Source organism: Equus przewalskii, chromosome 19 (assembly GCF_037783145.1).
Source record: "Equus przewalskii isolate Varuska chromosome 19, EquPr2, whole genome shotgun sequence".
Classification (NCBI taxonomy): Eukaryota; Metazoa; Chordata; class Mammalia; order Perissodactyla; family Equidae; genus Equus; species Equus przewalskii.
In genome coordinates, this window is record NC_091849.1 from 31,364,087 (window position 1) to 31,376,400 (window position 12,314).

Below are 12,314 nucleotides of genomic sequence, written 5' to 3' on the forward strand. Positions count from 1 at the left end.
CAAGACTAATAAAATTACTAAAATCAGAAATGAAAGTAAGGATAAGTAAATGACTATCAAGTACTACAAACAATTATATATCATTAAATTGGATAACATAGATGAAATGAACAAATTCTAAAAGCCAAAAACCCTACCAAGACTGAATCATGAAAAAACAGAATATCTGAATAAACCCATAACCAGTAGGATATTGAATCAGTAATCAAAAAAACCATTCCCTGAATCTGATGGCTTCACTGTGATTCTACCAAACATTTAAAGAACTAACACCACTCCTTCTGAAACTCTTCCAAAAAATTGAAAAATCAAGATTGGAATACTTCCAATCTCATTTTATGAGGCCAGCATTGTCCTGATACCAAAGACAAAGACAACACAAGAAAATAAAACTACAGAGCAATATCCTTTATGAATATTGACATAAATGTCCTCAACAAACTGAATTCAAACTAAATTCAAATAGCAAGCTGAATTCAGCAGCATCACCATGACAAACTGAGATTTATTCTTGGAATGCAAGTGTGGTTCAACATATGAGAACAATCAATGCATGTTCAACAACATGGTTCAACAATCAATGTAATATATCATGTTAACCAAATGAAGGGGGAAAAATAATCATCTCTCTTGATGCAGAAAAAAGCATTTGACAAAATTCATCACACTTTCATTATAAAAACACTCAGCAAATAGGAATAGAAGGAAACTATCTCAACACAATAAAAGCTATAGATGAATACCCTACCGCTAACTTCATACTAAATGTGAAAAGACAGAAAGCTTTTCCTCTGTGATCAGAAGAAAGACAAGAGTACGCACTTTTGCCACTTTTCTTCAACAAAGTTTTGGAAGCTCTAGCCAAAACAATTAGACAAGGAAAAGATATACAATGCATCCAAATCAGAATGAAAGAAGTAAAATTATTTCTGTTCCCAGATGATATAATCTTATATGTAGAAATCCCTAAGGATTCCACACAAACTTGTTAGAACGAATAAACAAATTCAGCAAAGTTTCACAGTATAAAGATCACACAAAAATAATTTTCATTTCTATACACTAACAATGAACAATCTGAAAAGGAAGTTAAGAAAGCAATTCTATTTATAACAGCATTAAAAAGAATAAAATACTTGCGTATTAACTTGAACAGCAGTTAAAAGACATGCACATTTACTGAAACAAAAAAAAAACGTTGACTAAAGCAATTAAAGAAGATATAAATAAATGGAAAGACATCCTGTGTTCATGGATTAGAAGACTTAAAAATGTTAAGATATCAGGGAAGCCTGGTGGCACAGTGGTTAAGTTTGCACGTTCCGCTTCGGTGGCTGGAGTTCTCCAGTTTGGATCCCGGGTGCAGACATGGCACCACTTGGCAAGCCATGCTGTGGTAGGCATCCCACATATAAGAAAAAAAAGTGGAGGAAGATGGGCATGGATGTTAGCTCAGGGCCAGTTTTCCTAAGCAAAAAGAGGAGGATTGGCAGCAGATGTTAGCTCAGGGCTAATCTTCCTCAAAAAAAAGAAAAAGTTAAGATATCAACACTGCCCAAAGCAAGCTACAGATTCAACACCATTGCATCAAAATCCCAGTGCTGTTTTTGGCAGCAGTGAAAAAAAAACCCATCCTAAAATTCATATGGAACTTCAAGGGACCTCCAAATATTGAAAACAATCTTGAAAAAGAACAAAGTTAGAGAACTCGCATTTCCTGATTTCAAAGTTTACTACAAAGCTAAGTAATCAACACAGTGTAGTAATTGCATAAAGGCAGACATATGACTGATGGAATAGAATAGAGAGCCTAGAAATGAATCTTTGCAGATATGGTCAAATGATTTTTGACAAGGGTCCCAAGATCCTTCATTCATGGAGAAAGAACAGTCTTTTCAACAAATGGTGCTGGGAAAACTGGATATCCACATACAAAAGAATGAAATTGGACCCTTATCTAATACTGTATACAAAAAATAAACTCACAATGGATCAAAGGACCTAAAACTATAAATTTCTTAGAAGAAAACTTAGGAGCAAAGCTTCATGACATTGGATTAGATGATGATTTCTTGGATCATTAGACACGAAAGGCACAGGCAACAAAAGAAAAAATAGACAAATTTTTATCAAAATACATTGTCAACATAGTGAAAAGGCAAGCCACTGATGGGAGAAAATATTTCCAAATCACATATTTGATAAGGGATTAGGATCCAGAATACATAGACAACCAAAACTCAAAAACAAAAAGACAAACAACCTGTTTAAAAAATGGACAGAGGACTTTAATAGATATTTCTCCACAGAAGATATACAGTGGTCAATAAGCATATGAAAAGATGCTCAACATCACTAATCATTAGGGAAATGCAAATCCAAACTACAACGAGATACCACTTTACAACCATTAGGATGGCTATTACAAAATAAAAAGCAAACAGAAATGAACAAGTCTTGGCAAGCAAGTGGTAAAATTGGAACCCTTGCACACTGTTGATGGGAATGTAAAGTGGTGCAGCCATTATGGAAAACAGTATGGTTATTTCTCAAAAAGCTAAACATAGAATGACTATATGATCCAGCAATTCTACTTGTGGGAATATACCCAAAAGAACTGAAAGCAGGGATACAAACAGATATTTATAAACCTATGTTCATAGCAGTGTTATTTACAATAGCCAAAAGGAGGAAGCAACCCAATTGTGAAGCAACCCAATTGTCCAGCAACTGATGAACAGATAAGCAAAATATGGTGTGTATATATATGTTTGTATATAATGGGATATTATTCAGCCTTAAAAAGGAAGAAAATTCTGACATGTGCTACAACATGGATAAAACATGAGAAGATTATGCCAAGTGAAATAAGCCAGCCACAGAAAGACAAACACTATATTAGTCTACTCATATCAGGTACTGACAATTCACATCATAGAGATAGAAAGTGGAAAGGTGGTTGCCAAGGGCTGGGGGAAGGGAGGCATGGGGAGTTACTGTTTAAAAGGTAAAGAGTTTCAGTTTTGCAAGATGAAAAGAGTTTTGGAGATGGATGGTGTTGGTGGCTGCACCACAATATGAATGTACATAATGCCACTAAATGGAACACTTAAAAATGGTTAAAATTGCAAATTTTGTCATGTATATTTTGCAAAATTAAAAATTAGAAAAAAACAGAAAAAAGCACAGAAATGAAAAAAATTAAACAAATGACTGATTGTGCTAAGTTTTGCTGAGAATATGGAGCATCAAGAGCTACCATGCACCACTAACTGTTGTGTAAACTGGTACAGCCACTTTGGATAGCAGGGTGGCTTTATCTATTTAGGTTGGATATTATGCATGTACGTGAGTAATTCCACTCCTAAGCATATAATTTTGACAGATATCTGCTCATGTGTGCCAGCATACATGTATGTGAATGCTTACAGCAGCGTTGTTCATAATTTCTAAAAACAAAAAGCAAATCAAATTCCCACAAACAATAGAACAAATAATTTAAAGTATGATTTATTCAGTGGAATGCTATATAACAATGAAGATGAACAGTCTACAGATACTTATAACAATTTAGCAAACATACTATTGAACTAAAATAAGGTCTCAAAAGAAAACATATAGCAAGATTCCATTTGTATGAACAATTTTTGATTTATATAAAGTTCAAAATAATCTATAGTGTTTAAAGATGCATACATAGAGGTAAAACTCTAAAGAAAAGCCTGAACATGACCAAGAGGATTGTTATTGCTATGGGAATTGGTAAGGAAATTTCTGAGTGGTAATGGTTTTTTTCCCAACTCTTGGTTTTGTTACCTGGATTTCCCTTTAAAACTTCTTGTTAGAGTGCAGACATAATTCATGCATATCTCTATTGGTTGTAATTTACAGTGTAAAACCATTAAAAGTAATATTAACTATTTACGTCTAGTTGGAATAATTTACCTTTACTTACAAAGGAGATGGACCCTCACTCATCACAAAAGAGACCATGAATGGGAATTGGAACTCTAAGTTGTCATCGTCTCATAATTATCCTCAGTTATTCTGTCTATGAAACGAGAATCCATGGGAATACTGCTGTCCAAAAGCCCCTTCTGCCATGATAGAAATGTTCTGTATCTGCACTGTTCATTATGGTAGCTACTGGCCACATGTGCCTTTTGAGTACTTGAAATATGGCTAGTGCAATGGAGGAACAAAATTTTAAATTTTACTCCATTTTAATTGATTTAAATTTAAACAGTGGCATGTGGACAGGGCAACATTAGAAAAACGAAATGAAGGGTCTGCTATTGCTTTAAAAAAATTCAGTCCATCCATCATTGTTAACAATAGCTCTGCTGTTATTACCTTTGGAACAAACCCCATTTCAATGAAAAAAATGTGACAAACTTACTTCAGGAGTAGGATTTTCTTAAACTCAGCAACTAATCACGTATCTGAGCTCTATATGAAGGACACCTATTTATCACTGCTCTCTGTGGGTAGAGGAAAACAGCACCAGATTTTTATTTGTATGTGAAATAAGTACTTTACCAATTACAGATTTACTGTAAGGTGGGAAACTTGTTCTAAATATAGCCTTCTATTGAGCAGTTATTTTATAAATAGTTAGGCTACTATATTTTTAAAATTATCTATATGATCTAAATTTTATACTGTAGCAATGCTCAAGAGAATGAAAAGACAAGCCACAGACTGGGAGAAAATATTTGCAAAACACAAAACTGGCAAAGGATTGTTATCCAAAATATACAAAGAACTTAAAACTCAACATTAAGAAAACGAACAACCTGATTAAAATATGGTCCAAAGACCTTAACAGACACTTCACCAAAGAAGATATATAAGGCAGATAAGCATACGAAAAGATGCTCCACATCATAAGTCATCAGGGAAGTGCAAATTAAAACAACGAGATACCAAACACACCTACTAGAATAGCCAAAACCCAGAACACTGAAACACCAAATGCTGAAAGGATGTGGAACATTAGCAAATCTCATTCATTGCTGATGGGAATGCAAAATGATACAGCCACTTTGGAAGGCGGCTTGGTGGTTTCATATAAAACTAAACATACTCTTATCATACAATTCAGCAACTGTGCTTCTTGCTATTTACTGAAAGGAGCTGAAAACATGTCCACACAAAAGCCTGAACCCAGATGTCATTCATTCTACTGTGAGTTAGTTTAGCATAGCAAGATTGTTATGCTTTATAGAATTTTCTTAGTTTGTAATTTAGGAACTCAAGATGGCATTTACTTTTTGTTGACATTCCCTAAATTTTTTTGTACACATACAGCTTCTGTCAGATAGGATTGCACATAATTAATTGAATGTTGAACTGCTCACACTAAGATTTTAAATTAACATTACATTTTATCAGAAAGTAAAGTGAATCATTTACTCTAAAAAATAAAATAAATAAAAACTTTTTCAATCTAACATATGATCTTAAATGGCAGTGGTTAAATGAGGAAACAGTTTCAAAACATGAAAAATGAAATTATTTTTTAAACAGTTTTATTGAGATATAACTGATATAAAAATAACTGCAAATATTTAATATATACAATTTAACAAGTTTGAGCATATACATATATCCACGGTACTATCACATGATGGTGTGTGTGGGGTGGGGGTCCCGGTGGGCAAGAGTGGGCTAGTCTCCCTACCTCTTCACATTATGCTAATAGGAACGCAGACACATTCAGATGCCATCTGCAGAAAGAGAAGTCAGGGTTCTTGAAGTCACCGAGTGAGGGTGTGAACACATCTTGCATCACTTAGTTTCCAAAAAGGCTCATACTACAGAACAAAACAATCAAGAACAAATTCAAGTCAGTCACTGTAAGTGGTGACATTCTGAACAACCCTCTGCTCACTCATGTCTAAATCCAGACAATCCTCATAACCCAGACTTGTCCCCTCTGCCCCAACCCCTCTGCCACTTCAAGCCCTCCAGGGTCTCACCTGCCATGAGAGACACATCAGACAGGGCTCTGGGCACTGTCACTGCCTGGGGTAGAACAGAACAGGATGGGGTCACAGCCCACAGGAGATGAGACTAAAGGAGGAACTCTGGGTGGGTGAGCTCCCCCATGGGCTCCTGTCTACACTATCTCAGGGATCACCCCCTGTCCATACTTACTTGTAGACTGAGCGTAGCTCCCTCTTTTTCCACCTGTGGGAAGAAAACATTCTGTGAGAAGCCAGGAAGCAGGCAGGGCCATGAGGTCCTAAAAGAATCACCTAGTCCTGGACACCAGAGAAGTTTCCAGAACTGTGATTACAGACCTAAGGGAGGATCAGGAAAGCTGGCAACAGTACATGTGTGGGGACTGGACCAACTGCCCTCCTGGACGTCTGTCCTCACCAACAACCTTCCCCTTTGACCTGTGACTGCTGGGAGTCAGGTCCCCATCACCAGACTCATCAAGGTGATAAATCTGTCCTTCATTTTCACATGTGCTTTACTAAACAGTGTCAGCCCCAGACTAGGAAAGCACATGTGGCTATGGATGGGACTTCCCATTAATGAGGCAGGACAAATTTCTACCTGGGCTTGAAACACCCGGGGCGGGGGCGGGCAAGAAAACTCAGACCCCACCCATCCCCTACCTGAGTGCTTCTTCCTCCGGATCACTGCACCAGCCACCACAGCTCCAAGGAGACCCAGGCCAGCAAGGACGCCCACAATGAGGATGGTGGACTGAGGAGGCGGCTCTGGGAAGGGATGGGAAGGTGAGGGCTCTGACCCCAGGCCTCAGCCCTGACCCTGCTGAAGGTCTCCAGAAGGGCTCCTGATTTCCCTGAGACGAGGCTCTGAGCCCACGGCTCCCTCCTTACCCCATCTCCGGGTGATGGGCTCGGGCAGCCCCTCGTGCTGCACATGGCACGTGTATCTCTGCTTCTCTCCAGAAGGCACCACCACAGCCGCCCACTTCTGGAAGGTCCCGTCCCCTGCAGGCCTGGTCTCCACAAACTCCGTGTCCTGCGTCAGGTCCTCCCCATCACGCTGCCAGGTCAGGGTGATCTCCGCAGGGTAGAAGCCCAGGGCCCAGCACCTCAGGGTAACCTCACGGTCAGAGATGGGGTGGAGAGTCACATGTGTCTTTGGGGAATCTGAGGAGAAGGGTGAGAAAATTTGGGAACTTTGCATTACCTCTCAAGATCCTCTGAAGCAGCGCTCATGTGGCCATCCTGAGAATGGAAAAGAGAGCTGGGATGAGGGAGTGGGAAAGAGTGCAAAACTCAGACACCAGCCTGGACTCTAGGATCTGGGATAACCTCCTATCCTTTGGAAAGTTCTAGAATCAGGGTAAGACAGCCTGGGCACGAGGCTCTGTGTGGGACAACAAGGACTTCTGGTCCTGACCTGAGTGGAGGCTGAGTGACTCAAAAAAATCTGGAGTCAGACCTGCAAAGAAGTTGGGCTTGCGGCAGAGAACAAGGTGGGAGAGAGCAAGTCATCAAGGCCAGGGTCAAAGAAATCCGCTATGAAGTTATTTCAGAGATCTCCAGAGAGACTGGATCCCTTAAAGGCCCTGAGAAAAGCTTGGGCCCTCTGGGCTAGTCATTTTCTGGCACAGGATCTGAAAACCCAGGCGATCTCCTCACTCTCAGGATCCAAGGTGGGGGCGGGAAGAATTCTGGTGTCAATCCCATTTTTCTCGCTTTTTGTTTGGGCCAGCTGGAGGTACAGCTCCAGCCTGAGGGAGAAGGGGAGGTGCTCCGCGGCCCCTCGTACCCGTCCGCTGCAGCACCTCCTTCCCCTTCTCCAGGTAACTGAGGAGCCGCTCCACGCAGTCCTCCTCCAGGAACAGCCGGTAGTGGTCGGCAAGTCCGCCCGCCTCCCACTCGCGCCGGGTTATCTGCGCTGCCGTGTCCATCGCGGTCCAGGAGCGCAGGTCCTCGTTCAGAGTGATGTAGTCAGCGCCGTCGTAGGCAAACTGCTCAAAACCGCGGAGGAGTCGCCCATCTGGCCCCACGTCGCAGCCAGACGTCCACTGGAACGTATGGGGCCCTGGCCAGGTCCCCGCGGTCAGCCTAGCCCGCTCAGCCCCACCCACCTAGCTTCACTCCCGCGCTAGACCCACCGGCGGTGTTTGGTCAGAGCCTGCTCCCCCCAAACTGAAAATAAAATCCTAGTGAATCCCGGCAGGCTGTTCCTGCGTCGAGGGACCTGGAAGGTCTCTTGGCCTAAGGGTAAATCTCGGACCTGGAAACTCCAGCTCGTCCAAGGTGGGGATGCAGAACCTGGAGACCTCGGCTCGTCCAAGGGGGATGCAGGAACTCCTGACCTGAGATCTGGGCCCGGGGTTACTCACCGGACTCGCTCTGGTTGTAGAAGCCCAGAACCCAGCGTAAATTCGATTTGGAATCATGTGCGTGTTCCTTGGCAATCTTGGTCTGCTCTTCCCAAAATTGTGGCCCCTCCTGCTCCATCCATGGCGCCCGCGGCTCCACTCTCTGACTCGCAGCCTCGCTGTCGAACCGCATGAACTGCGTGTCATCCAAGTAGCCGACCGAGACGTAGAGGTCCTCACGGCCGGGCCGGGACACGACGGTGTGGAAATACCTCAGCGAGTGGAAGCCTGAGGATGGGGAGGGGCTGAGACCTGTCTGAACCCTCCTCCCGGCGCGGGTTCCCGGGTCCGAGGGTGATGGGGCCCGGAGAGGAGGAAGGAGCAAGGGGGTCGTGAAACAGAAAAGGGGCAGTGGGAGGCCCGAATGGGTGAGAGGAGGGGCCGGGAGACTGGGAGGGAAAGAGAGGGGTCAGGACGGGGCGGGGACAAGGTAGGGGAAGGGGTCTGGGCCGGGGCGGTGCAGAGACGCGCCTTCCCCGGGGTTCCTGCGCTCCCACCAGACGATCCCCTGGCTGTGTCCCCTCTTCCCCCCCAGCTCCCGCAGAGGTTGTTTCCCTCCAGACCCCAGACTCACCTGCCCAAGTCCGGGTCAGGACCAGAACCCCTGAGAGCAGCAGGAGGAAGGTTGGGGGCCCCATGAGCCGCATCCTCCGGGTCTGGGGAGAATCTGAGTTCGACTGGTTGGTGAGGAGTTTATAACCCAGAATCGCAGTGACGCTCTTAGAAACCAATGGGACTGAGACCTGGGACAGCGTCATGTGTATCCAGGAAGAGGGACCTGACACAAGTTGAGAGAGAGAAGTGAAACTCTAGGGAGATGGGGAGTGCTTTACTCCCCAACCTGACACACTGTCTTCAGGACCTGAGAGCCACTCCCAGGGACCTGGAATTTCGTCCTGACCCCTCTTCTCCTGCACCAAACGCTTTTTGTCACACTGTCACCCTGAGTCCTGGCCCAAGGGCTGTCTGAGGAAACCAGGAAGAGACACTCCCAGGCTGGGCTCAGCCCTTTTCCTCTTCCTGGATTCCCTCTACCTGAGCTGACTCCTACTCCTTAACTCTGCCCCAGGACTTTTCTAGAAGAAAACTTACCCCCAGGGAATATGGTGCAGAGAGTGAGCTGGCCTTGGGAAAGTGGGTGAAGAAACATTGGTTTCCTCTTTAAACCTGGGGCAGTTGTGCCTGAGGGCACCATGTAGAGATTCTCAGAGACCAGTTTTCTTTTTTTTTCTTTCTTTTTTTTTTTTTTTAACTACAGTGGTAACACAATGGGGCCAACCAGGCGGTGCGGTGAAGTTCCCACGTTCTACTTGGGCGGCCCGGGATTTGCGGGTTCGGATCCCGGTTCGGACATGGCACCGCGTGACAAGCCATGCTGTGGTAGGCGTCCCACATATTAAGTAGAGGAAGATGGGCACGAATGTTAGCTCAGGGCCAGTCTTTCTCAGCAAAAAGAGGAGGATTGGCAGCAGATGTTAGCTCAGGGCTAATCTTCCTAAAAAAAAAAAATCTTTTTTCTTAATTTTTTTATTGCAGTAACGTTGGTTATTAACATTATATAAATTTCACGTGTACATCATAATGTATTTCGAATTCTGTGTAGATTGCAACATGTTCACCACTCAAAGACTAATTACAATCCATCACCACACACATGATCCCAATCACCCCGTCCACCCCTCCCTCCCCTCTTCCCCTCTGGTAACCACCAATCCAATCTCTGTTGCTATGTGTTTATTTATCATTGTTTTTATCTTCTACTTGTGAGTGACATCACATGGTATTTGACTTTCTCCCTCTGACTTATTTCACTCAGCATAATACCCTCAAGGTCTATCCATGTTGTCACAAATGGCAGGATTTCATTATTTCTTATGGCTAAGTAGTATTCCATTGTGTATATATACCATATCTTCTTTATCCATTCGTCCCTTGATGGGCACCTAGGTTGCTTCCAAGTCTTGGCTATTGGGTAACACAATCTTGATAACCCCTGAATGATCAGGGATCTTATCTGTAAAAGCAGTGATTTTACCCTTCATATGTAAATGTGCCTAAACAGCCCTAAAGTAACCAAAGCTCATAATTTTTGCTTTCCCAAACTGTGACTCCAGGTTTTGTATTTTAAAATGATCTTCATTCCATAGCCCTGGGTTTGCCTGTGTGAGTCCCCACATATCCTCAGTACCAGGAAGCACATGGAGGCACTATTTGTTACTGTGTGTGATCTGTACCTGGCCCTTGATTTATAAAGGTGACTGAGTCACGGTGGCAGAGGCTAATGCCATTGAAAGATTTTCTGTTTCTTACGTTTCCTAAGAGGAGGGGGCAGGGAACACCACACAGGGCCACATGAGGAAGCACTAAGATGGGCAAGAGGCAGAAGGAGAGGAAAGCATGGCTCAGAGCCCCTACCATGTTTTGCTTGAAAAGGGCAAGGTGGGGCTGGGGAAACATCTTAGAATTGACTAGTTTGAATAATGTCTTTAGTGGGCTCTGGGTTGTAGGGGTGGTCTATAGCTGACTCGTACCTGGCTCAGGGCAGAGGAATATTGACTCCTGGAGTGTAAGAATCTGATAGAAGAAGTGGTTCAGAATAAGTGCTCTGGATTGCTTAGTGCAAAGGAAAGGCATGTTCCTGGGCACGCCCTTTACTGTCTCTAAGAGTTGGCTAGCCCTGGGAGGGGCAGACTCTCCCCAGTTATCACATCCGCAAATGCCACAACATCAAGAATACAGAAAATAAGAAAGTGTCATGAATACAGTACATTTCAGGCAGACTGTACAAACTCTAGTCACTTCAAAGTTGCAGGTTTCAGTGCAGTCAGAATGCCCTTCACCAATGCTCATGCATCGCCTGTGTTTGTGAATTAACACCTAAGGGATGTGCATGTTTTTTCTTGGGGCACTTGGCATTATTTGCTTTAACTGAATTAGCATAAGGAGGCAATTGACTTTTAGGGAGCTCCCCAGAATGTAGTCAGTACTAGATGCAAAGAATATCCTGCTAAGCCCTGTAAAAATCTCTCTACCAGTGGATTTAAATCTGAGAATTCCACTGCTATAGAATTCTTTCCCTCTGCTTCTTCTCCTCACCCCTGCTCCTCCAGCCCTGCTCTCTGTCCCTCTCACCTCTCAGCTCCTCACCTGCCACACATGGACTATTCTCCTCACAAGGGTCAGTGATCCTACTAATGTAAATCAGGGTGTGTCATTTCTTCACTCAAAATGCTCCAGTGGCTCCCATGTCACTCTAGAGAAGCCTCTAGAATGTAAGGCCCATGAGCTGAGGGGCTTTGGGCTGTTTTGGTTAAAGCTGTATCCCCAGCATGTAGAGCCAGTCCTGATACCTAGTGAGCACTAAATTAGTTGTTGAATGAATGAATAACAAATCTGATTGTGTTAAAGTTTAACTGCATCACATAAAAATCATAAAATGAAAAAAAAAACCCCAAATTAGGAACGATTTTATTTCATGCACTAGTGTACATGACAGTTCATAAGTTCATTTCCATGAGAAAAGGTTTCATGCTCATCTGTTGCACAGTTGAGCCTGTGTATTAATTTTCTTTTGCTGCATAAAACCACAAACACAGTGGCTTAAAACAACACCCATTTGTATTCTCACAGTTCTATAGGTCAAATTCCAGGTACGTTCTGGAGGGGTTCTCTGTTCAGTGTTTCAGAAGGTTAGGAATCCAGGAGAGGTTTACCTAAATACTTCTGTTTCGTGGCCTCTCTCAAAGTTGCAGTCAAGTTGTCAGCCAGGGCTGCATCATCTGATGGCTTGACTGGGGCTGGAGGATTCGCATGAAACATGGCTCACTCATTGAGTGTTGGAAGAAGCCTTGTCTTCTTCCTGGATGGGCCCAGGAGGTCCCAGTTCCTAGACATGTAGATTTTTGTATAATGTGGCAAATGACTAGGTAGCTGTTTT

The 12,314-nt window shown here is 43.3% G+C and overlaps 1 protein-coding gene across 4 annotated transcripts; it reads right to left on the reverse strand.

The window, feature by feature from the left end:
• Positions 1-5,514: 5,514 nt before the first annotated feature.
• LOC103544101 (class I histocompatibility antigen, Gogo-B*0103 alpha chain-like) lies at positions 5,515-9,362 on the reverse strand. Of its 4 annotated transcripts, XM_070585700.1 has the most exons (8): positions 8,952-9,362; positions 8,339-8,605; positions 7,759-8,034; positions 6,858-7,133; positions 6,630-6,734; positions 6,160-6,192; positions 5,982-6,027; positions 5,515-5,816 (listed from the first exon to the last, which is right to left on the reverse strand). In XM_070585700.1, the coding sequence occupies exons 1-7, from the start codon at positions 9,133-9,135 to the stop codon at positions 5,999-6,001; spliced, it is 1,170 nt and encodes a 389-aa protein (XP_070441801.1). In that variant the 5' UTR covers positions 9,136-9,362; the 3' UTR covers positions 5,515-5,816; positions 5,982-5,998. The 4 variants fall into 4 exon arrangements, with proteins under 4 accessions (XP_070441801.1, XP_070441803.1, XP_070441802.1 ...); XM_070585702.1 differs by lacking the exon at positions 6,630-6,734 and having other exon boundaries at positions 8,952-9,345; XM_070585701.1 differs by lacking the exon at positions 5,982-6,027 and having other exon boundaries at positions 8,952-9,345.
• Positions 9,363-12,314: the final 2,952 nt, after the last annotated feature.

Bases quoted from the DNA above. Each gene is read 5' to 3' on its own strand.
- LOC103544101 (XM_070585700.1), bottom strand. From the start codon at position 9,135: ATGACGCTGTCCCAGGTCTCAGTCCCATTGGTTTCTAAGAGCGTCACT. The intron at 6,193-6,629 runs GTAGGGGATGGG...TTCTTCCCACAG, and splicing joins CCGGAGGAAGAAGCACTCAG to GTGGAAAAAGAGGGAGCTAC. The intron at 6,028-6,159 runs GTAAGTATGGAC...GTTCTACCCCAG, and splicing joins GAGCTACGCTCAGTCTACAA to GCAGTGACAGTGCCCAGAGC.